Source organism: Gymnoscopelus microlampas (assembly GCF_963454915.1).
Source record: "Gymnoscopelus microlampas genome assembly, chromosome: 6".
Classification (NCBI taxonomy): Eukaryota; Metazoa; Chordata; class Actinopteri; order Myctophiformes; family Myctophidae; genus Gymnoscopelus; species Gymnoscopelus microlampas.
In genome coordinates this window covers 42,177,665-42,199,979 of record NC_139943.1, presented here as the reverse complement: position 1 = coordinate 42,199,979, position 22,315 = coordinate 42,177,665, and the positions used below count along the sequence as shown (strand labels likewise).

Genomic DNA, 22,315 nt, shown 5'->3' with positions numbered 1-22,315 from the left:
CCCTTAGCTGAGAGAGAGATGAAACGGGGACCCCCATAGGTAAGATGGAGATGAAGCAGGCACCCCCTTACCTGAAATAATATCATGGACACAAAAGACAGGACATCAACACTCTTGATTAACAATAGACAAGGATTGAGCATTTTGCAGGTTCTTAATTTGCATTCAACATTAATGTGTGAAGTGTGTTGGGGTGTGTTTCACAAGTTGGCTGAATTGTGATGAATAGGCCATGTAGATACGTTCTTTTTTGTACAGGTACAGTTTTACTGTTGACTCTAAACATTATCAAACCATTTTGATTTCAACCCTTATCAATTTTGCATTTATGAATTTACTTGTGTATTTTAATGACTTATTTATGCATTTTAATGAACTGCTCATATTTTTTTTGTCATAATTTGTACACCCTCATTTTAAACGTGTGTTACACTAACCTTAGGCTAGCTACACACTGATGCAGGCTGACAACAGAGCATTTAGACAATACAGTGAATGACAAACGGAGAGACTAATGTAGTCTAAGAAGAACCACACATCCAGATGCCAGCAGTTGGCAAGAGTCAAGTGATGACCTGAAATGACCAGAATGATGTTGAGATAAACTTTGAAGGATGACGTTTGAGTCATAAGTGCATGCTTGCTTGAGCTCGAGCTCAGTGAAGCCAGTGCATTGTGTTAATCTATTGGTGTTAATGAAATTGTAGCAACTCTAAACACACACCCTTTGTGTGTCTATTTCAGTGTTGACGAACTGTCTCCTCCTGACCTGAGTACAGGATTTCCATATTTCTATTTACTTTATTTACATTTGAATTGTTTACACATTTAATATTTCGAACTGTATAAAAAGATTTTATAAATGGATTAATAGTGGCCGATATTGAAATATACTCTATTGTTAGAATATCCATTCATTTTTTTTTTATTTTTTTTTCAATTTCAAGTTAATGGAAATTGTAAATGAAACCCCATTTGGCTGGGGAGTTGGGACCTCGTGGAAACCCCTCATAGACCTCTAGGTGTCGCCACCTCTCTTGACTTGACCAGCACGCCCTCTAGCGACCATAAGCAGAAACCTCATTACTGTTGTGAGAACAAGTGGCGATGATGTTACCATAGATACCATTACACAAACTATGCCTGTGGTAACCAACACTAGAAGTTAACCTATTAGCTACACTTCCTTAGTTTTAGTATTACATCTGATATCTGATATGGCTTATACCAGAACTTACCACCATAACGTGCGCCTTGGAAACTGGAATGAAGACCTACGCTTGGAAGAGGTTTGTTAAGACTATAGAGTAGGCCAACTTCAACGTTTTTCAGGCCAATTTAGCAGTGGTGTAAAGTAACTATGTACATTTACTCAAGTACTGTAGCCTACTTAAGTACAATTTCGAGGTATTTTATTTTATTTTAGTGGAGTATTTAAAATGTTCAATACTTCTACTCTACTGCATCTCAGAGACAAATATCATACTTTGACTCCACTACAATTATTTGACAAGTTTAGTTAGGCTACTAGTTTCGGCCATTTGAAAATAGCCAATCTAGTTGTGACCTTGTTGATCTGCTATTTTCAAAGTATGTACATTTTATACATTTGAAAACTTTGCTACTTTTACTTTTGGTACTGTAAGTACTTTTTGATGCCAATGCTTTTGTACGTTTACTCAAGTACATTTTGAATTCCTGACTTTTACTTGTAACTGAGTATTTCTACATTGCAGTATTGATACTTTTACTTAAGTAAGAAATTATAGCACTTTTTCCACCACTGCTTTTCAACGTTTTTCAGGCCAATTAAGGACCTCTTAGCTGAAAGAGATGAAGCAGGGACAACATATTGTGTTAAAAATTGCAGCATGTTAAACCTTTTCATAGATTTCATTGTTTGATAGTTGTTTGACATCACTTTCATCAGTGTTTTGTAAAGTAATGCTTTTTGTTTGCACATTATCTTTTCTATTAATATGTTGCTTTCATGTTCATTTGTATTTTCAGACATTTAACCACTTTAAACCCTCACTTGGTAAAATTGACCTTTGGCTCTGTACTCGGTCTGCTCTTTTCCCATCAATCAACGTTAAATCTCTTGGTTCTTTTATAACTGTCATATTTACTGTCTGTTATATTATTCTATATTTCAGTGGTTCTTAAACATTTACGTTTAAGGACTCCCAAATGTGTATATAGGGGCGGCAGTGGCTCAGGGGTAGAGTGGCCGGGTAGTGTGAACTGGAAAACTGCAAGGTTCCCAGTTCGATCCCGGGCTCCCCTAGAGTTAGTGTCGAAGTGTCCTTGAGCAAGACGCTGAACCCCTAATTGCTCCCGATGAGCAGGCTGGTGCCTTGCATGGTTTCCTCCGCCATCGGTGTATGAATGTGTGTGTGAATGGGTTAATGGCACAATCAATGTAAAGCGCTTCGGATAGGAGCGCTATATAAATGCACCATTTACCATTTTACCATTTATATATCTTTGGCCATGGCGTAGAGCCCTATCTGAGAATATTTTGTGCCAGGGACCCCCATAAGAGAAGATTTGTGTACATTTTTGTTTTATGTATTCACAATTATTCTAGATTAAAGAAAAAAAAGATCTATAAGCTCACAACACGTCACAATGCAACATGTTGTATAGCCTAAGTAGCTATAAAATAGGGTTAAAGTGGTTAAACAGATTCTTCTTTTTAGCTGGAGACCCACTGGAACACCCTCAAGGAGCCTGGGGGTCCCTGGACCCCACTTTGAGAACCTCTGCTACACTATATTGGGCTGCCACTGTCTGCAGCACATGCCAAAGCAGAATCCTAACCAATATACTTGTAATGTGTTTTCTTATGCAGGATTCATTGAAAGAGTTCTTGGAGAAGAAAGCAAGGGGGGAGCTCACAGTGCAGAAAATAGACTTCCTCAAACAGAACATTCTGAGACAGGTAAAGCCTGACCAATAATAGGCTAATTCGTCCTCAGTCAAGAGCTTTTCATACAGTATCTTCAGTTTCAAGATAATAAAGGCATCCATGCCATGCAAAGATATTATTTGATATTTACATAATTGCACTGGTGACAGTATCCCTGTCGTGCCCTTGTGCTGCAGGTGAATCTGTCTGCTACAAAGGACGGTGGGTTGCACATTGGGGATGTTGTGATGTTGGTGAATACAGGAGGACCAAATGGGGAGCGCAGTGCCCTCAGTATCAATGCAGACATCAACAACTTGTCAAAGGCTCCTAATCCTCTCATTCAAGCTCCGTGTGGAGTCACTGCTGGAAGAAGTGTACAGCCCTGCACACGTACTGCCTTCATTATCACCAGGTACGCGCGCGTGCGCACACACACACACACACACACACACACACACACACACACACACACACACACACACACACACACACACACAGGTATTGTAATATACTTCCACAGAGGCACCTGACCTCGTGAATATTCACATAAATGTTGACTGAATTAAATAAATGTGTAGCAGAGTCATTAAGTTTCGGGTTTTCCACTTTCTACTTTCTTGCCTGTAAAGCACCTCATAGTAATGTGTGTATAACCATCACTTTAAGTTTGCATTCACAGCGCACATCAATATAAGTCTGTAACACTGCTTCTCTGTGTTCAGTGTAGATGGCGGTCCGGAGGGATCAACTCTAACTTTTGAGCAAAGTTTTGCTCTGAAAACAACCAGTGGCTTTGCTGGAGGGGTGAGTCACCTCAGTGCATAGTAAACACACTCATGGACTTCTAAATATGATGCACTGGAATTTGCACCTCATTAACTAGGCTATAACAGTACCTAAATAGATCACATTCTCAGTCATCAGGGTTAGGGACATGCTCCTGCCAGTGCTCTTGACCAAGGCACTGTTCTCGGAGATGGAGCTGGTTCTTGGGAGCTCCTCTGTAGTTATGATGGGTCAAGAAGAGACATTTATCCACAGGGATTAATACATCACTGTGTGGTTGTAAAATTGTTTCCCCTCGCCAGCTGTATCTGACCAGTGACCTGCGGACATTTCAGAAGGTAGGCCTTCATTAATATATTATTTCTTAAGGGTGAACAGTGAAAGTCAATGTATTTAGTAATTATCATCACAACAGTCATGTTCAGTTGGTGGATAGCAATCATAGTTGACCACACACCTCTTTAGATTAGTTACAACCCACTGTATTTGCCAAAGTATTTTACCTCCCTGCTTGATGTTTGTCATTTTCTGTACACTTTATCAGGAGCATTGTAGCAGTCAAACCTAAATACTGTGATTTGATTCAAAGTGTGCTAAGGTGTCTCGCCTCCAGGAAGTGAGTTTGGATGAGGATAGTTCTTTCCTTTCATGGTGGAAGATTGTGCACTTTGACCCCCAGGAGAGGCTTGAATATGAGGGTCTGCCCGTCCCTGTAAGTCTGCTTCTCTCTCTCTCTCTCTCTCTCTCTCTCTCTACTCCCCCATCATTATGTCACAAAAAGTTAGTTTATTATATGTCTAACCCTAACCCTGTTTCTCGTCCCTCACGTTTTTGTGCGAGAACTTCTGGGAACTCAGATTAACCCTAACCCATTTATATCATAAATATGTCATCATATTTTAATGTTCTATTATTCATAAAAATAAACCCTAGATAAGTGCTTTATAGTCTTGGAATGTTGTGTTGTGAGGGGGCCAAGGGCATGCTATGACCATCAAGTATTTGCCTGCATTGTTCAGAGAATGCGTAGCAATTAAACACCAGTGGACTATATTATTTGAACACATATTTTGTACCTCCCTCTTTGTATCCCTGAAGGCGAATGCCAAAGTACTCATCATGCATTGCAAGACAAACCAGGCTCTTGCTGTTCTCAGTGACCAGAAGCTATGGTAATGTATCCTTTCTGTTCAAAATAACCTCCAATACAACAGCAGAGTATAGTGCTGCAGCTGACAGTTCTGTCTGCAGGACCACGTATGGCAACGAGTACGAGGTGACAGCCCACACTTTCCTGGACTCCCACAGAGCCGAGCAGGACAACAACCACTGGATGTTATCAACGTGTGACCCCGCAGGCGAGGGACTTTTGCTTCTTGACCGTCCACAAACAGCTACAGAGCTCCCACTTGCAGAACATAGCATGTAAGCCTGTGGGAACCACACTAATGCATGTGCAAACAGGGAAGAGTAATATACATACAACAAATATTTATATATATATACTGTAAATATGTCAATAAATGTGGGTTATCTGACAATGGGTTAATCATTTGTTCTTGGTGTGGCTCTTCTTAAGGAGTTGAAATGTTTTTGGTATTAAGGTTGATGATGGAACAATGGAACTCTCAAATTTAGCAAAGAAATTACATTACCACAGCTTCTATGTTCAATTGCTTTCTCCTGGATAAACAGCACCATGAGGAAACAGCAGATCATGAAAGATACATCCTGCAGATATGCTGGGACAGATTAACAGTGATGGAACCTGGGGTCAACCTGGGGTCATCTGGTGTACTCGATTCTTTCAACATCAAATACACTTACCCAAACCCTTTAAAACTCCTTGTACCTCAAAGGCAGTCATGTAATTGTTAAAATGTATTATTGATCGCTCGGGTGGCGCAGTGGTAATGTCCCTGCCCACCACCACGGAGGGTGTGTGTTCGAATCCACCATTTGATGAGTTAATTGGCATAACAACTACATTAGAAAATCTATAAAATAAAAAAATGTATTATTGTATTGTTTTGGACATGGGGTTGTGAAGTGTGCTCTGCATGCCACCTATCAATATATATTTTTATTTTTAAATCAACTGGACAATATAGAGACAAATGCAGGATCGAGGCTTATCACTGATTGTGTCCACCTGCAGTTTCAACACACACCTGGAGCCCCAACAGCATGAATTTTTAATGCATGCCTTCCAACAGTAGCTATATGTGAACTGACACAGAAGAGGACACATGTTGTGGCAATGTACATGAGTCGAGCTATGCCTCCTTTTGGAAATCACAATGCAGTCCATCTATTATTGGATCATACACATTGGTTTGATAGATGGTGTCTATCTTGGCCAGGCTTTTGCATTGTTAGGCCTCCTTAAGAACAGTTCTTAGCAAACCACATACCAGATATGGACCAAAGACAGCATTGAATCCTTAAATAATGCTTTCTATGTGGATATCATTCATGCAATGTAAGTAGATATTGCTGTTCAGGCTGTTATTGATTATTTTACACTTGACTTACCCAAGGCCAGTTGTGGTGTAAGACAGTTATGGGGTAGGCTTAATTATTTTTTAATGACGTGCGTATTATAAAATAATTACGGGATACTGTTGTTACAGGGGAACACAATTCTTGGAATTAAGGCATAACAACTTTGTAATTATGAGGGACTTATACATAAATTATAGTGTGACATTTTTTCAAATAACGGATGTTACTACTAATAAAAAAGAATAATGGGTGGCTTACAGCAATGTAGTTAAACAAGACAAGAACATTTATAGATTTAATAGCCTTCAGGTTTTGTAGCAATTGTAGCCCTCTTGTTCCCTATAGTTAAGACTGTGATGTGCCCAGTTTACCTGTGCCCACTTTGTTTTAATGCCCAGTGACAGTCTTCTCAAGTGCTCACTCTGCTCTAGTGTCCAGTTTACCATTGCCCACTATGTTTCAGTGTCCAGTCTTCCCAAGTGCTTCCCAAAGTACTAAATTGTTTTAAAGTATCTATACTGCAATGTAGAAAAACGTATTTACAATTAAAAGTCCAGAATTTGCATAAACATGTTTTGAAAATAGTAGATCTATGAGCTCACAATGCGTCACATTGCAACGCATTGTGAGCTTGTAGATCGGCTATTTTCAAATCGCCGAAATGTATATTGGCTGAAGTGGTTCATGTATATTTGTAATAATTATCTAAATCTACAAAGTAACTAATAACTAAAGTTTTCAAATAATTGTAGTGGAGTAAAAGTTGAATATTTGCCTCTGAGATGTAGTGGAGTAGAAGTAAAAGTACAGAAGATTGGAAATACTCAAGTAAAGTATAAACACCTCAAAATTGTACTTAAGTAAGTACTTACTTACTTACCACCACTGCAAGTAACTCTTCATCTAGCCTAGGCAAATATAGTGCCATACTGATGCAACTGCAAGTGCAACTCTCCAGCAGCAGAGGGCGACTCTTAAACATAGACTGGTTCAAACCAGCCTGGTGGCGCAGATCTAGGACACAAACGACGGACAGATTGTTTGGACTTCGGCAAAGTGGAGGTATGGAAGTGCAAATATGTACAATATTTTATAAACTATACACATGGAAATGTTGGGTTATAGTTTTTGTTGTCGGTTTAAGATTTTATTACATAAAGTGGGCCCACTGTAGTGCAACAGAATTGCTGACTCCTGATACAGATGTGAGCACATGGCAGCCTACATTTCACACAGCACTGCACAAGTTTAACAAAACATTTCATGTATTTTGATTAATTATATTTGTATTTCATTCATTTAATTAGGCTATTTGATTAACAAATGTCCTAGCCTGCCCTTTTAAAACATCAACAAACCATTTGCATTTCGAATTTGATGGCTAAAATGTAATTGACCTTTCCAGGGCTTAAATTTTGCTATAAATATTCTGAAATAGGCCTGGATCTAAGGGTCTAAATAGAGAGAAAGGTTACATTGGTAGGTTGACTAGTTGTGGCACAACCACACAACTAGAATAAGCAAGATTTTATAGAAACTCAAAAACTAAGCCTGCCTACTATTTATTATAATTTGCTGTTAATATAGTTCATTGACATTTTTGCTTCCCTCGTTATATGATTAAAAAGAAGAAAGAAATTGAGAACAAAATAAAGCTAACTCGATGTGCATTATTGCCCATTATTTAGGCAACGTCGTGACACAATATAATATTCGACTCAACAATAGTGCGAATGCTGCAAGCATAGTTTAGTGAGCTGAAAAAAGTAACTTTTTTTCAGGCCAAGGACCACTTAGCTCAGCTGAGAGAGAGATGAAGCAGGGCCCCCCACTATTGTATACAATTGTGTTGCAGATTAACCTTTTTCATAGTTTTCACAGAGTTTCATAGACTTGTTTGACAGCACTGTCATCAGTAGTATGGGTTCATGTTAATGTCTATTTTCACCTTTCACTCTGTAATTTGTCTGGTCTTTTTTTCCCTCTACACCAAACTATTTACCCCCAAAAAATAGCAAGCTCACAACGGCTACGACTACTATCACACATGACTTGGAGTACCCCCTAGTAGGCTAACTCTGAGACCCCCCTATGGGTCCCGGACCCCCTGTTGAAGAACCCTGTGCTAGGGGGGAATCGTCTGAAAATGAAATCAGACACATTTAATTTCTGATTTAAATTTCAGTTCAGTATTATCAATATAATTAGAATTAACACTGCAGTATATATGTATATGTGACAGGGTCAAAGCAGGGGGGTGAAACCAAATTGTAACATTTTTTATTGATGATGAAAAACCTGTATTACGCACTTAAAAACATCATTCTCTTAACTATATTTCTGCACTGCATGTTTTATGGTTGACAATGTATTTCCCCCCGGTCCCCGAGCCACTTGACATTGGACTCCCCTATAGGCTGTGTGACATTGGCCTTGTGACAGCGGACGGCCAATGTCCCCAGGTCACGCTGGTGGCAGAGCGAATGAGGGCGGAGTAGGGTGTGGCCCACCTTATTCAAAAGTGAGCGCGAGCCACTTGGACAGCAGAGAGACAGGCATACAGGGCAGTGTGGAAGTGACAGCCAGAAGGGACGGTTGTGCACAGGAGGAGCAGACATACCACGGAGCAGAGGTGGGGAATACAGTGATCGCGGCACGTACCAAGCCACCAGCAGCGGACGGTGAGCAGACGGCGCAGTAGCAGCAGAGACGGGGAGGACAGACAGACGAACCAAGGAACGGAGGAGAGGTCCAGTGGCGATAACGTTGCGCGCTTCACACCCTCAAAGCCAGACGTACAGTCTGGCGGGCGAGTAAGTGTCCTTCTATGCAACGTTACCTTTATAAACCCACGGTCCTAAACCTCATATGTGAAATATACCTGAACAGATGAACTGGTTCTAGTTTCTATGATTGCAGGCAATACGCACGAAGACAAGAAGAGACAGTGATTCCTGGCCTAAACCCCCGCTCCAGTTAAACCCCATATAAGGACATTCCCACCTTTTGCATTGAACCGTGATGAGTATATGACATATAGCAATTGAATTGGCACTTGGCACTTTACTGCTTCAGTAATAGTTGGCACTTTAACGCTAAATTCATTATTTATTTGCTATAGTTTGCACAAGCCCTGTCTGTTTTTAGTGTTTGGTGATTGTCTGTATTCCTGTATTTTAGTTAGTTAGTGGGCGCATTAGGAGGTTGAGGTTTTAGAATTAGTGTTATATTTTGTTTAGGCTTTTCAATATTTTATGGCTTATAGACGCCACTGTATTAGCTTAATAAAATAGATTACCTTTTTATACAAACCTGTTTCCGTCCAGCTTTCTCCAAGGGATATGTGTTGAAGTGTTGTTCTCATTTAAAAGTATTGTACTTACCTGGGTAAACTCGAACCTGTGAATAGCCTAAGAAAGAGTGTTACAGAGGACCCTACCTCTTAAATAAAAAGGTGGCGTAGTCTTGCAGTACCTAACAAACAGTATTATTCTCACAGTAATTACGCACCCCGCACTTTACCGTGCAACTGATATTTTATTGTTGTGAGTTTAATGTGTATTGTTATTTATTTATTATTGAGACAAAGTAAAGAGTGTCAGCATTCTAAAAAGAAGTGGCAAGTTACATGTGACAACCTGGCCACCGTCACATATACACTGGGTAAAACGCGTAACTGTAATTCTTTCTGAACAACTACATTAAATCACAATAAAAATGTGCAACAACGCCCATTCCATCCATGCGCTGCTCAGAGGGTGTTGTGAATGACTGAGAAACGGGAGACTCACTATATCCCATTCCCTGGATGGTCGCGCTGTGATTGGATAATTGGTTGTCATGCACCCGTTGACCCGCTACAAACGCAATGAAACGATAGGAGGACAATTGATATAATATTGAATGTAAATAACATCATTGAATGGTGAGTAGCCATCGGTGGTGGAAAAAGTACTACTTTTTTTTTTTTACTAAAGTATGTAATATAGAAATACTCTGTTACAAGTAAAAGTCCGGAATTCCAAATTTACTTGAGCAACATTACAAAAGTATTGGTATCAAAATGTACTCAAAGTACCAAAAGTACAAAGTACTCAGTATGCAGAATGTCCCATTTCACAAGTTTTCTCTTTTGAAAATAGCCCATCTACGAGCTCACATTAAGCGATGCCTTGTGAGCTTGTAAATCGGCTATTGTCAAATGGCCGAAATGTATACAGGGCTGAAGTGGTTAATGTATGTTTTGTAATAAAAATAAAAATCTACAAAGTAGCTAGTAACTAAACCTTTCAAATAATTAAAGTGGAGTAAAAGTACAATATTTGCATTTGAGATGTTGTGGAGTAGAAGAAAAAGTATTGAACATTGGAAATACTCCAGTAAAGTACAAATACCTCAAAATTGTACTTAAATGTAGGCTACTTTCCACTAGCCATACAACAACATTTTGAGGAGATGTCATTGCCTAAGAAGTTATAGTCTGGAAATGCAATGACAGATTTCCTGGTTAGACTAGCCTTTTAGCCTGTTAGATAAGTGAAGAGAGAGAGAGAGAGAGCTTTAACTCTTGTATAATGAAACTCTAGTTTTGGTCAGAAACCTGTCTATGGCTAAAGAAGCAGTTGCCTGACAACCAATTAGCTAATCACAGCGCTGCCGACGTCCCTCCCAACCATGGGACCCAAACTCACTCATGATAAATACAGTCCTAGTCCATTGCGTACTCTAGAATGAAACTCCGTGACGCATTTTCCTTTGGCCTCATGACGACGGCGTCCAGACTGCACAGCCCCCCCCCCAATTTGAACTGGGGACCCCCGAAAATAATCACATTTGAACTGCATGGGACCCCCCAAAATAAACATATTTATTTGAAGGACCTCCAACCTGATAAGCACTTGGGAGTTGAGGTGTTCAATTTGTGTAACAGTGCACAGAATAGACTGCAGCTGCATAGACTTGAAGGTTTGAAATGAGGCCTGTTCAGTTCACCTCATAGGAAAGTAGATCTTAAAAAACAAACAAAACAACAAACACCACACACATAGACACACACTCACACAAGACCATGTATGTCAAAAACAGGCCAGGACGACCTCACTGCACTGTGAATGGGGGTCTGTAGCCCTAATGCATGTCAAACTGGGGGTCCTTGAAATGAAAATGGTTGAGAATCACTGCTAGAGCCGTAAAAAATCTTCTCTTATGGGGGTCCCTGGCTGGCTTATCTTTTGAAATGAGGGTCCGCGGGCTAATAAGTGTCAATTTGGGGGTCCTTGACATGAAAAAGTTTGAGAACCACTGAACTACATAACCTCCTGGCAGTAAACCGCTCCTGGGTTGTGGTGCGCTATGAGTTCCATGTTGGTGTGTAGTGTAAAACTCCACTCCTGCTTTTCCCACAGGCTCAGGGCTACCTTAAACCGTGTCTCTGTCAGGGTTGCCATGTCCGCTTATTATAAGTGACTTTGGGCTTGTTGTTCTGTAAAGTCCAAAATATTGGTGGTTGCGTTTTTTTGGGACTTGTTTCTAAAGTGTAGTTGGTTATTTGGTCTTGCTTCCTAATGTTGTTTAAATCAGTGGTTCCCAAACATTTTCATGTCAAGGACACTGGACACCCCAAATTAATATGTATTTGTCCACGGACCACCACCATCTGAAAATGTTTCGTGCCAGGGACTCCCATTCAAGATTTGTGTTGTTAAATGTTTCGAAAATATTCCAAATTTTTCCTCAAGATTGTTTTATTTTTTAAATAGCAGATCTGCAAGCTCACAACGCGTTGTGAGCTTGTAGATCGGCTATTTTCAAATCGCCGTAGCCTAGTCGCTTCTTTTTGGGCTTGTTTTCATAGACCCTGGTTGCTTATTCCTCTCGCATAACCTGGCAACACTGATCTCTATGTGTGTTTCTGTGTGTGTGAGAGAGCGAGAGAGAGAGAGAAGCCGACTCTTGTTTACAGCAGTGATTCTACGGAGGGGGATCGAGACCGACAGCCTTTTATACCGAAAGGCAAGTCGTAAGGATTTCTGCTATAACTGGACTTTTTCTGGGCTAAACGGATACAGAAATGATCTCTCAAACGGACCCACAAATAGGACCTAAATGATTCTATACAAACTCCACCCTTAACAGAAGCCATCTAAAACTGGAGGCTGGAGACCCTCAGGTTCTCTTGCGTGGCACCAAGTCTTGTTTTTTTTTCTGCTGCAAATCCGACCCACGGAAAAAGATAAGAACACGCCGATCGAGGGGTGAAAACAGGGTGAAAAACAGGGGTGAAAACAGGGTGAAATTGGTGGAACGATCTGTTTTCCCTGACGGATTTCTTCTGGCTCGTCTTGCTGAATGGAATAGGCTGTAAAATATTTTCATTCATTTTTCTTCTTTTTTTTTTACAGCCACCACCCTGTGGATATCTGGACGTGTTTTTCTATTTGTAACCCATTCCCCCCCTCCATACACGGAAATTATTATCGGGCGACATTGGAATTATCTTTGGTAGTGATAATAATAACAAATCTGTTATTATTACCCAGCCCTGCTGCTCGTATACATTTTTACTGCTGTTTTCCAGAGATGGAGACTGAGGATGGGGATTATTACCATCTATCGAGTCAAATCAGTGGCTTGCTTAATGCCCAATCAGCCAAACTATTGTGTGTTTGGCACAAATAACAAACTGTTTTAGTGTATTCGTTTTTTTTTAATATATATATTATATATATAATTCAAAGGATATAATCTAGGAAACAGCCTATTTTTTCTTTTAAACTGATAACAAGGGCAATAGTGGGTTTGTAGGCTGTGTTGGCCAGACAAGACGATTTCTCTCTTATTATTTTATTTTTGGATGTTTTTCTGGGGGGCTTGGGTGTAAGCCTACAAGAATCTTTTCATTTTTACCCACCTCGCCAAGTTTTTTTCTTCTTTTTTTCTTTTTTTTCTTCGGAGACTGGAATAAAATACCAACAGGAATGAGATCTGACACACCGAGGGGTAGCCCGACCTTGTTTTGGGGTCTGATGCTGTCTGTCTCCACGATATGTGTATGGTCCGCATATGGAGAGAGTAAGTATCACGATGATGCTGTTGCTGGTGTTGTGTGTGTAGAGCAGTGGTTCTCAGCCTGTGGGTCGGGACCCCCAGGGGGGTCCCCACATGATTATTATTATTATTATTTTTGGGGGTGGGGGGTCCCTAGGTGACAGTGAAGTAGGACTTTTAAGACCTTTTTAATACAAAAAAACAAAAACAATACTGCATCAAAAGTAATCAACAAACTATGATATAAAAACTGGTCAAACATTGGCCAAATTGTCAAATAATATAAGATAGAGGCAAAACGTTTGGAAAACAGCCGATCTACAAGCTCACAACACCTCGCTGTGAGCTTGCAGATCTGCTATTTTGCACAATATTTATCTGGGGGGGTCCCCTTATTTTTGGGGGCTCACTCACGGCCTGAAAAGGTTGAGAACCACTGGCCTATATACCAATATACCATGATGCGAACATGTTGTATAGATCTCCCCCAGATGCGTCGTTTCGCTGGCATCATAGCCAGTCTAAAATGTCTTGTGTGTCTGGATGATCAGGAATCGGCAGCAATGGCATTGCCATAATAATTCATTCATTCGTGCATATTTACATATCTACATTCTTTTGCCTAATAACAATTTCAATCAATCAATCAATTTCGTTCAAACATGGTTAACAATTATGTGCTGTCTATGTGTGCGTGGGTTCTGTCCAAATGATAAGTCCAAATAATCGACCTCATGGGAGCGTCTCCTTATTGCTTGTTGCTTCAAACACTTGGTTGCGCTATTTGAAAATAGCCGATCTACAAGCTCACAACGCGTCGCTTTTGTGAGCTTGTAGATCAGCTATTTTCTAAAGACAATCTTGGAAAATAATTTTGAATATTTTTTGGAAACATAGACCTATATTAAAATTAAAATAAAACAGTCATTATCGCGTAACCCAGGTTGAATTGTGTTGTTATTTACAATATCAGGAGCACTACTTAATAAAGGTGTATTATTGTCTATTCACATTGTAATAGTGAAGAGGTAATACCGGCCACATGTCGCCCAAATCTTCAGCATTGAAGTAGCTTGGATGAATCCATGGACCACTGGTGAAGGTTACTACGACCATGTGGCCATTTTGCATTTCCTAGTGAACATGCAGGGGGGGACTCGATTTTTTTAAAGACCACATCTTCGGCATCTTCGGTCTGATTCCCATAAAATAATTGAAACTATACATCTAGTCTAGACGAACCGAAATTACATTTTAGTAGGCCTAGTCCTATGGATAAATACATGAATTCATCTAAAATGAAGCAGCATTCACTAGGCCAGTGGTTCTCAGCCTGTGGGTTGGGACCCCCCAGAGGGGTCCCCACATGATTTCTTTGGGGGGGTCCCCAGTTGACAGAGAAGTGACAATTGAAGGGCATTTAAGACTTTTTAATACCTAAAACAAATTACCATTTCAGCATCAAAAGTAATCAACAAACTGTACTATAAAAACTGGTCAAACATTGGCCCAAATTGTCAAATAATAAAAGAAAGAGGCAAAACATTTGAATTGTGAGCTTGTAGATCTGCTATTTTCACAATATTTATCAGGGAGTTCCCCAGATAAATGATTATTTTGGGGGGTCACGGCCTGAAAAGGTTGAGAACCACTGCACTAGGCTACTGTGAATGGTGAATAGTAGCCTAACTATCGTTTTGGTTTCTTAATATAAGGTAGATGTTGTTTAAAGAAGCATTTTTTAAACGTTTAATTTGCTGGAATAATATAGCCTATAGGCCCTATATTGAACTAGTAGCCAATCTGCATTTCACATGTTACAGTAGGCGAGTGGCTGATGATGTAACTATGAAACTTTTATTATTTCCTGAATGTAAACCACGCGTTCCAAACGATTAATATGATTATAACCATGTAATATGCGTTTGACTATTTCCCACGCCATTGTTTTTGTTATGTTTTCAAAGCTTTCAAGTTTTGAGTGCCCTAGTGCTGCTGCCATTCACATGACCTAACTTTTCTAACCTAACATACCCTAATAATCTACTGGGCTATATTGTGAGCTTTTAGTTTGCTTCTTGTTTTAGCCACTGATCTTTATATTTAGACATTTAGCGTTATCTAACAGCACATTGAAAACATGTAGTATTAAGCTGCTTAGTGGAATCTCCAAGACTAAAGACCATGTGCCGGTCTGAAAGCTCTAACAAGCACTGAGTCATGTCTTGAAAAATCACTGTGCCAAATAAATAAATGTGAAAATAAAGGTTTTCAACCATAGTAAATATATAGAACCTACACACACTTTATATATTTATTTTAGATAGAATATAGGTCTTATGTAACTGGAAAGTGTTTATTGTCAAATATTGTTCTTCAAATAAGTGGCATTTCGTTTTTTCCCCAAATGGATTCTCTTAAGTTATAAGTAGTTAGTTTACTTTACACCAAAACTCCATCATCACTTGACTTCTAATCAATAAAACAGGAAAACATGCATTGGAAACTGCATGGTGCAGCTTCACTGCTTCAACCCACAGGTTATGGTGTGCTGCTTGTCCATGGAATATTTGTGTAATTTATGTGATTATATGTGTATGTGTGCGTACATGACATTAATGAGTGTTTGTATGCTTTGAGGCGATGTGGGACGGTGAAGATAGCTTGACATGGGAAAGAGGCGTGTGACTGACCTCTATTTGCATTCCAATAGAAGAGAAACTTCATTCAGGCCTATTGACCAGTAGCTGGACCAGAAACACAGGGCGGGAGGGGGGTGGGGGTCTTTTCACTGCACCCCACTGGGCCACAGAGACTCGACAGCAGCACACCAACACCACTTGGGGGTTGGGGTGCAAAGATGTTACTGTTGAATTTTGGGGTGCTGTGGTCATTCTCCGTCAGGCCATTCAGAACAAAGACTTCAAAGACAAAGGAACTGTGCAGAATATCAAAGCAGCATTCAATTTCCCCCCTCTTTTTTATTATAATTTAGGTCCTTCACTGGACCACAAGGTCAGATTTTCCAGGTTTTATCATCGCTTGCCAATGCAGATAGATGGAAACTAATAGTTGTCCGACGCATTAGAAGAGCTGCGTTAGGGGCTGAACGCTGAATACTTTTTGCCCTGTGCGTTTTAATAATCTGTCCACACCAATAAAATGTAATTAACCTCCCTTTTAACTCTCACCACAGTAAACTTTCCATGCCATGGCTTCCAAGTATACAGCAAACAAGTCTCCATGATTCAGAGAGAGAGAGAGAGAGAGGGGGAGAGAGAGAGAGAGAGAGAGAGAGAGAGAGAGAGAGAGCAACTGAGACTCTGTGTTTGGAAATAGAATGTACAGAAATACACTCGCAAGGGAAACAGACATGGTTTTGTTGATTGGAAGAGTAGAGAGTTTGTGAACTGTTTTATTGGCTTTTGCTGTTCACACGGGCGGTCTCTTGATGGCCTGGCGGCACAGGCTGATGGCTTTCTCCAGTTGAAGTTCAGCCCTCATCTACCAGCTGGCACATGCTCCTTTGGTCCACCATAGGTCAGTGTTTGACTCTGTTGACTCAGTGGTTTGATATGTCCATGAGGGAAGACGGGTCATATGGGATTCAGAACATAATGCATGTAGCTGGAATCTACCTGTGTAGAGAAAGGCATCGCTCGATGAAATTCTGTGCTATTTGAAAGTACTTTACACACACTGATGTGTCAACAGAGACATCGGTCCAGGCAGGGGGTTGTATGAGGCATCTTCGGTCTGTCCTCTTCTGTGAGGACACACCAATGTTTCTGTTTGGTTATTTATGAGAGGATGCGCCCGCCGCTCTATGAAAACCTGAATGGCAGTGAGCGTTCGCCACGCTCACACAGATGAGGAGGGAGAAAGTCAGACTGCTAACTTTGCATTTGACAGACAGACAGACACCCCTTCTGCTTTTGCCGTGGGGTATAGAATGTTACGGTACAGCCCCCCCTCGTGACGGGGTTCAAGTGACTCAGATGTAAACGCAACCTCGCTCACTCTCTCCAAGGCACGTCTCGCTCCATCTTGTGACTAAGGTTATCTCTTTCTCTCCCTGTCTTTCTCTCCCCCCCTCTGTCTCTCCCTCACTGGCTTCATGCCCATCCCCCAATCCTGGCTCAGCTAGGGTAGTGTTGTTGCCGGAATGCCGTGTCTCACCCCCGGCCAGGGGATGTATTTGTTGTATATACTGTATATCCCTATGGTGTAAAGTGTGTGTGTGTGTGTGTGTGTGTGTGTGTGTGTTTGAGCATTGTGTGCAGCTCTCCGCGTACTGCAGCAGTTAGACAGCCTGAGCACACTGGCATACGCCTGCGTGGAGATATGAAAGTGTGTCACTGGGATAGTTTGTGAGAATGCAGTCAAATGTTGTCCTATGGCTCCTCCAGACTGCCAGCTGAGGTTTACAATGCTTAATTAAACACTTTATTTCAAGTGGCCTATCACTGGATTTGCACACATGCAGTCTCCTGGCAAACGGCACACACTTCATCATCGCGGACTGCCGGCTTAACAGCCAATGGAGTATTGTACAATTTGCGATGATTACAAATGTTAGTCCTTCTAATGGATGGCACTCACTGTATCAATGGAGAGCTATTAATCAGGGATTGAATGCGGACCTATCACGCACTGAGGACGACAGGTTTCATCAATTAAAAACATGGAGACAAATGTCTCCTCATACCAGGGCTAGCAGACATTTGCAATGCGCAGCTAGCACTGGAATATATTCAGAGAGCGCAAGGTGCCCAAACATATGACACTAAATTATCGTAAAAGAAGATGGCAGGCATGTGCGTGGATGTCATCTACCGCCCCTCCAATCACAAGTACCCCCACCTCCATCCCAACGCTGTAAGAAAGAGAGACAGTGTTTAGTGTGTGTGTGTGTGTGTGTGTGTGTGTGTGTGTGTGTGTGTGTGTGTGTGTGTGTGTGTGTGTGTGTGTGTGTGTGTGTGTGTGTGTGTGTGTGTGTGTGTGTGTGTGTGTGTGTGTGTGTGTGTGTGTGTGTGTGTGAGAGAAGAGAGAGAGAGAGAGAGAGTTGTCATGGCGGGGAGTGTAGTGTTACTGTTTGGAGTGTGATATCTGAGCCAGCGTGTTTGAAGTGAGGTCCACTGAGGGGAAGTTGTCCACCAGATCGCTGGTCAGATGACTTCCAGTATGCAGGGGATTAGGGCCAGTTGAGGTGGCAGGTGTGAGGGAACAAACATGACTGGCCAGTGACTGCTGTGACTGGTGCCAGCTGTCTTTTGAAACGATTGTTTTTCAATACCAATTCTGGTTGCGATACTTAAGAATTGGACGGCAGTTGTAATGCGATCCCCATTTCTTTCCAATGCCCGTCTTTGTTGCATAGAGATTACGCCATCCACTGTTGTGACAGGGTAAAGCTGTTGCGGTAGAGTAAAACCGTTTCCTGCTTAGAATTTCGTAGCTTTATCAGATCTTTCGCGAATGACGTTCTCAAGGAAGCAAACTAGTACATTTTGGAACGAGTTTGCACTATGAAGCTTTTCGGTTTCCCTATCTCTTAATGCCTTCAAATGAATATCACTATCAGCACACGATAATCAGTATGCATCAACAGCCAGGTGTCCCGTTTCACGAGACGCGGCTTTTACATGTCGTTAGTAGGAGATGGACATCACATCTCTTTAACATGTGACATTCGAGCAGGCTCTCTATCATGTGAGGTGTAGCCAGACATTTGAGCATAAACGAGCACGCGTATCCTTCCTGCAGCGCGTTTCATGTGAGGAGGAGGAGGAGAGAGGATGCTAATGCATTTGGATGGACAGGAACTAGAGGGTTCTCAAATCCAATAAGGTTCAGCCGTAGTGCTGCACTTCCATCACATAAAAGTTGAGAGGCAGGAGCTCGGCTTCCTTTCTCTAACAACCTTCCTGGGGTTGACAGCTGGATAACCGGAAAAATGATACATGCAATTATGTCCATTCCCAGAATGCTCTCTCTGTGGGCCCTGATAAACAGGTCTAGAATTTGCGTAAAATATTCACAGATATTTATGCATGTGATAATAACTTGGCATTTGTATCAGAAATGTAAAAATTATTATATTTTCAAATATTTTGCATACATGCATTATTCAACCACTTTCAACTTGGCGTCCCTATTTTGGGCATGTCATTATAGGTGAAAATGTAGAAAATGGCCTATTAAGATCTTGAAGATTGGCTATTTTTGCCATGCAAAACCGTCATATGGCTAAGTATAAAATTGCGCTTAAAGCTGCACAATGTAACTTTTCTCTTCTACCCTGGATTTGAACCCCGGTCTCCTCTCCTGCGCAAGTGCTGAACTTTTTACCGTTGAGCTTATAGAGCCTGCCTGCTTGCTCGGGATAAATTGAATCTTGACCTTCAGGTCAAATTTGGTGTCAAACCAGAAACAGGATCGTGTCAAAGAGGTCATGTCTCACCTAGACACAGGATCTAAATCAATAGAAGAGCAGGCCAGGGAGACAAAATAGAACCACACCAATTGTATGAGTTATATTCTATTAACATACTCTACCACAGTGGTTTTCAACCAGTGGTCCTTGGGGAGGTTACCAGGGGGTCCCCAGCGAAATTAGTTAACATAACGTCACAATCATTTTAACCACTTAGCTTTGGCTATTTTTGAAAAATCTTGAAAATGTGTGCAAATCTTTGAATATATATATTTTTAAAGCGAACATTTTTAACTCAGATCTTTGCTTCAGGGGGTCCCTGGCACAAAACATTTTCAGATGGGGGTCCGCGGCCAAATACAATTGAATTTAGGGGTCCTTGGCATGAAAAGGGTTGAACACCACTGCTCTACCATACGGATTGGACAAAATTACATTTTATTCATTAAAAAAAAGTTCCATTACATAATACATAGTGCCCCTTTAAGTGGTTAGCGGTAGCATTTAGCTAAGATGTGGTCATCGTTCCCAATATAATTTGCCACAGGTTATTGAGTGCATCAGCTCATTTGACCCAGTGGGATTCATGTGCCATACACATTTTAGAGGAATACTATGTATAGTATGCGACTATGCGTGTGTGTTTGTGTGACGTGATGACATTCCCGCGGAGTGCCATGGCAAGGTTTATCAATCATAAACATGAGCCAATGGATCCCATTACGCCATGGAGATATGTGTGTTTACTCAGCAGTGTGAAGAGCAAAGAGGGAGGGTGAGGTGGAAGGGTTAGCGAGAGAGACTTGCATCTATGCCGTTTCATCCATGAGTGAGTGCCCTAGCTATACGCACCATCACCATGAACTACTATCATAACGTCATGGTAATGTACGCCGTAAAACCCTCCTTTTTACATTTGTAAAACCTCATTGTTAATTCATCCATTTTTTAACTCGGCGAGTGTACAAATGTAACCAAATGCACCCTTACGGGTCCATTTGATTACATTTGTAAACTCCTTGAGTTAAATGGATTTTGCCGTGTAATAATGAACAAAGCTATCTTGAACCTTATTGAAGGCATTCACTGCCCCTCACGACAAATAGATCTAATGGCGAGCTGGACAGATGCCTGACGGCTTAGCTTGAGGCAGCAGCCTACTCAATCCTTTTGCAAGGAAATGATTGGAATTCCTGGTACTTAACATGGCTAATGAGTAGAAGAAGGGAATCACAAAGAGGCGGTGTAGGGCGGTTTCCTTCCTTTCTTAACTTCTTTCTTTCTTTTTCTTTCTGATTATAAAAAGGTATTTGAAATAATATATATTTTTTTTAAAACAGAAAAACTGAAAATACAATATTTAGCACTAGCGGACAAGAGAACAATACATCTGCTATAAATTATGGTAATTCCTGTACAGCAGTTTCCGTGTTCAGGAGTATTTCAAAATCATTAACTTTTTTCCCCCAATTTTGACCGGTGGTTTTGCATCAATAGGAAAGCCACAGATAGCTACGCTTGGCAGAAACCTTATTTCACCCCCACCACAGTATACCCCCCCCCCCATTCTCTGGCCAGACGCCCCCTGATTTTATTAATGCCTCCATCAGGAAGTGAGGCCTAGAGTTTCTCTTTACTAACAAACAAATTAGTCTTTGTATTTGAGTGGCCCCACCCCTCTCTCTCTCTCTCTCTCTCTCTCTCTCTCTCTCTCTCTCTCTCTCTCTCTCTCTCTCTCTCTCTCTCTCTCTCTCTCTCTCTCTCTCTCTTGCTGGGAGGAGGAGCTGGGAAAAAAATTCTCAATGAAACAAAGAGGACATGCAGCTCGATGGCTCACAAGTGGAGCCCAGGGGCATTGGAGTCGATTGGAGAAAGCAAATACTATTTTCAACCGGAGCAATAATTTCCGTTCTATATTTGGAGAGGCGAAACACCCCGACAGGAGCAAATAAAGCCCATTCATGGCGATGAACGATGTGCTTCCAAATGTTTTGTAGCAGCACATCAGTTTAAATACAAAAGCACTTCATGCACAGTCTCGGCTGTCACTGCTGAAGTGGATCTAGTGTATGTTTAAGGGTACTTTGAGAGTATGTATACACACCGTTGTTCAGTGTGGGACAAATAGGGGTTACTTACATTTTATTTCGTAAACTACCGTTTTGATGAAATCTATTGTATGCCAAATGCCCCAGTCATACAGTTATTACTATGTGACTAGCTTTTGAGGTTCAGTCAGTGCTTCCTTATAGTCTCCGTGAGACAGTGTTTTGACAAGGATCAAAGACTGTTATTAAAAACATGGCTGTTTTGTCTTATTGGACAGGCCCCATGACAGTGCTGCTCGCTGCGAGGGCATCCTAAGCCTGTAAGAACATAACAGGTTTAGCTAAGGAGCTCATATACGTCAAGGCCTTTATTCTGCTGAACCTTCCCAGCAGCAACATTGCAAAACATCCTGGAACCTGTTACGATGTACCAATTTCACAAAACTTGATCTTTAACGTGCATCTAAACACATTGGGTACATTGGCACTCCACGGGTGTATTTGCAAAACCGTATTAATACGGTTTTGGCACTCAATGTGTTAAGAGGATTTTGCATGTTGCATATGTATGTTCTTTTT

The 22,315-nt window shown here is 41.0% G+C and overlaps 2 protein-coding genes across 2 annotated transcripts in view; both read left to right on the top strand.

Moving 5' to 3' along the window:
- Nucleotides 1-1,217: 1,217 nt before the first annotated feature.
- cfap161 (cilia and flagella associated protein 161) lies at nucleotides 1,218-5,129 on the top strand (the record flags this gene model as incomplete). Its single annotated transcript, XM_084059578.1, has 8 exons — nucleotides 1,218-1,289; nucleotides 2,855-2,944; nucleotides 3,109-3,326; nucleotides 3,637-3,718; nucleotides 4,003-4,038; nucleotides 4,290-4,412; nucleotides 4,799-4,872; nucleotides 4,952-5,129. 8 exons carry the CDS (start codon nucleotides 1,218-1,220, stop codon nucleotides 5,127-5,129), a joined length of 873 nt encoding a protein of 290 aa, XP_083915704.1.
- A 7,059-nt stretch (nucleotides 5,130-12,188) lies between these two features.
- The window catches only part of igf1ra (insulin-like growth factor 1a receptor), a 126,901-nt gene continuing 116,774 nt past the window's right edge, over nucleotides 12,189-22,315 (top strand). The window contains exon 1 of the mRNA XM_084060689.1: nucleotides 12,189-13,276. Within this exon, the coding sequence (XP_083916815.1) occupies nucleotides 13,183-13,276 (94 nt within the window). The 5' untranslated portion in view covers nucleotides 12,189-13,182. The remainder of the gene's footprint in view (nucleotides 13,277-22,315) is intronic.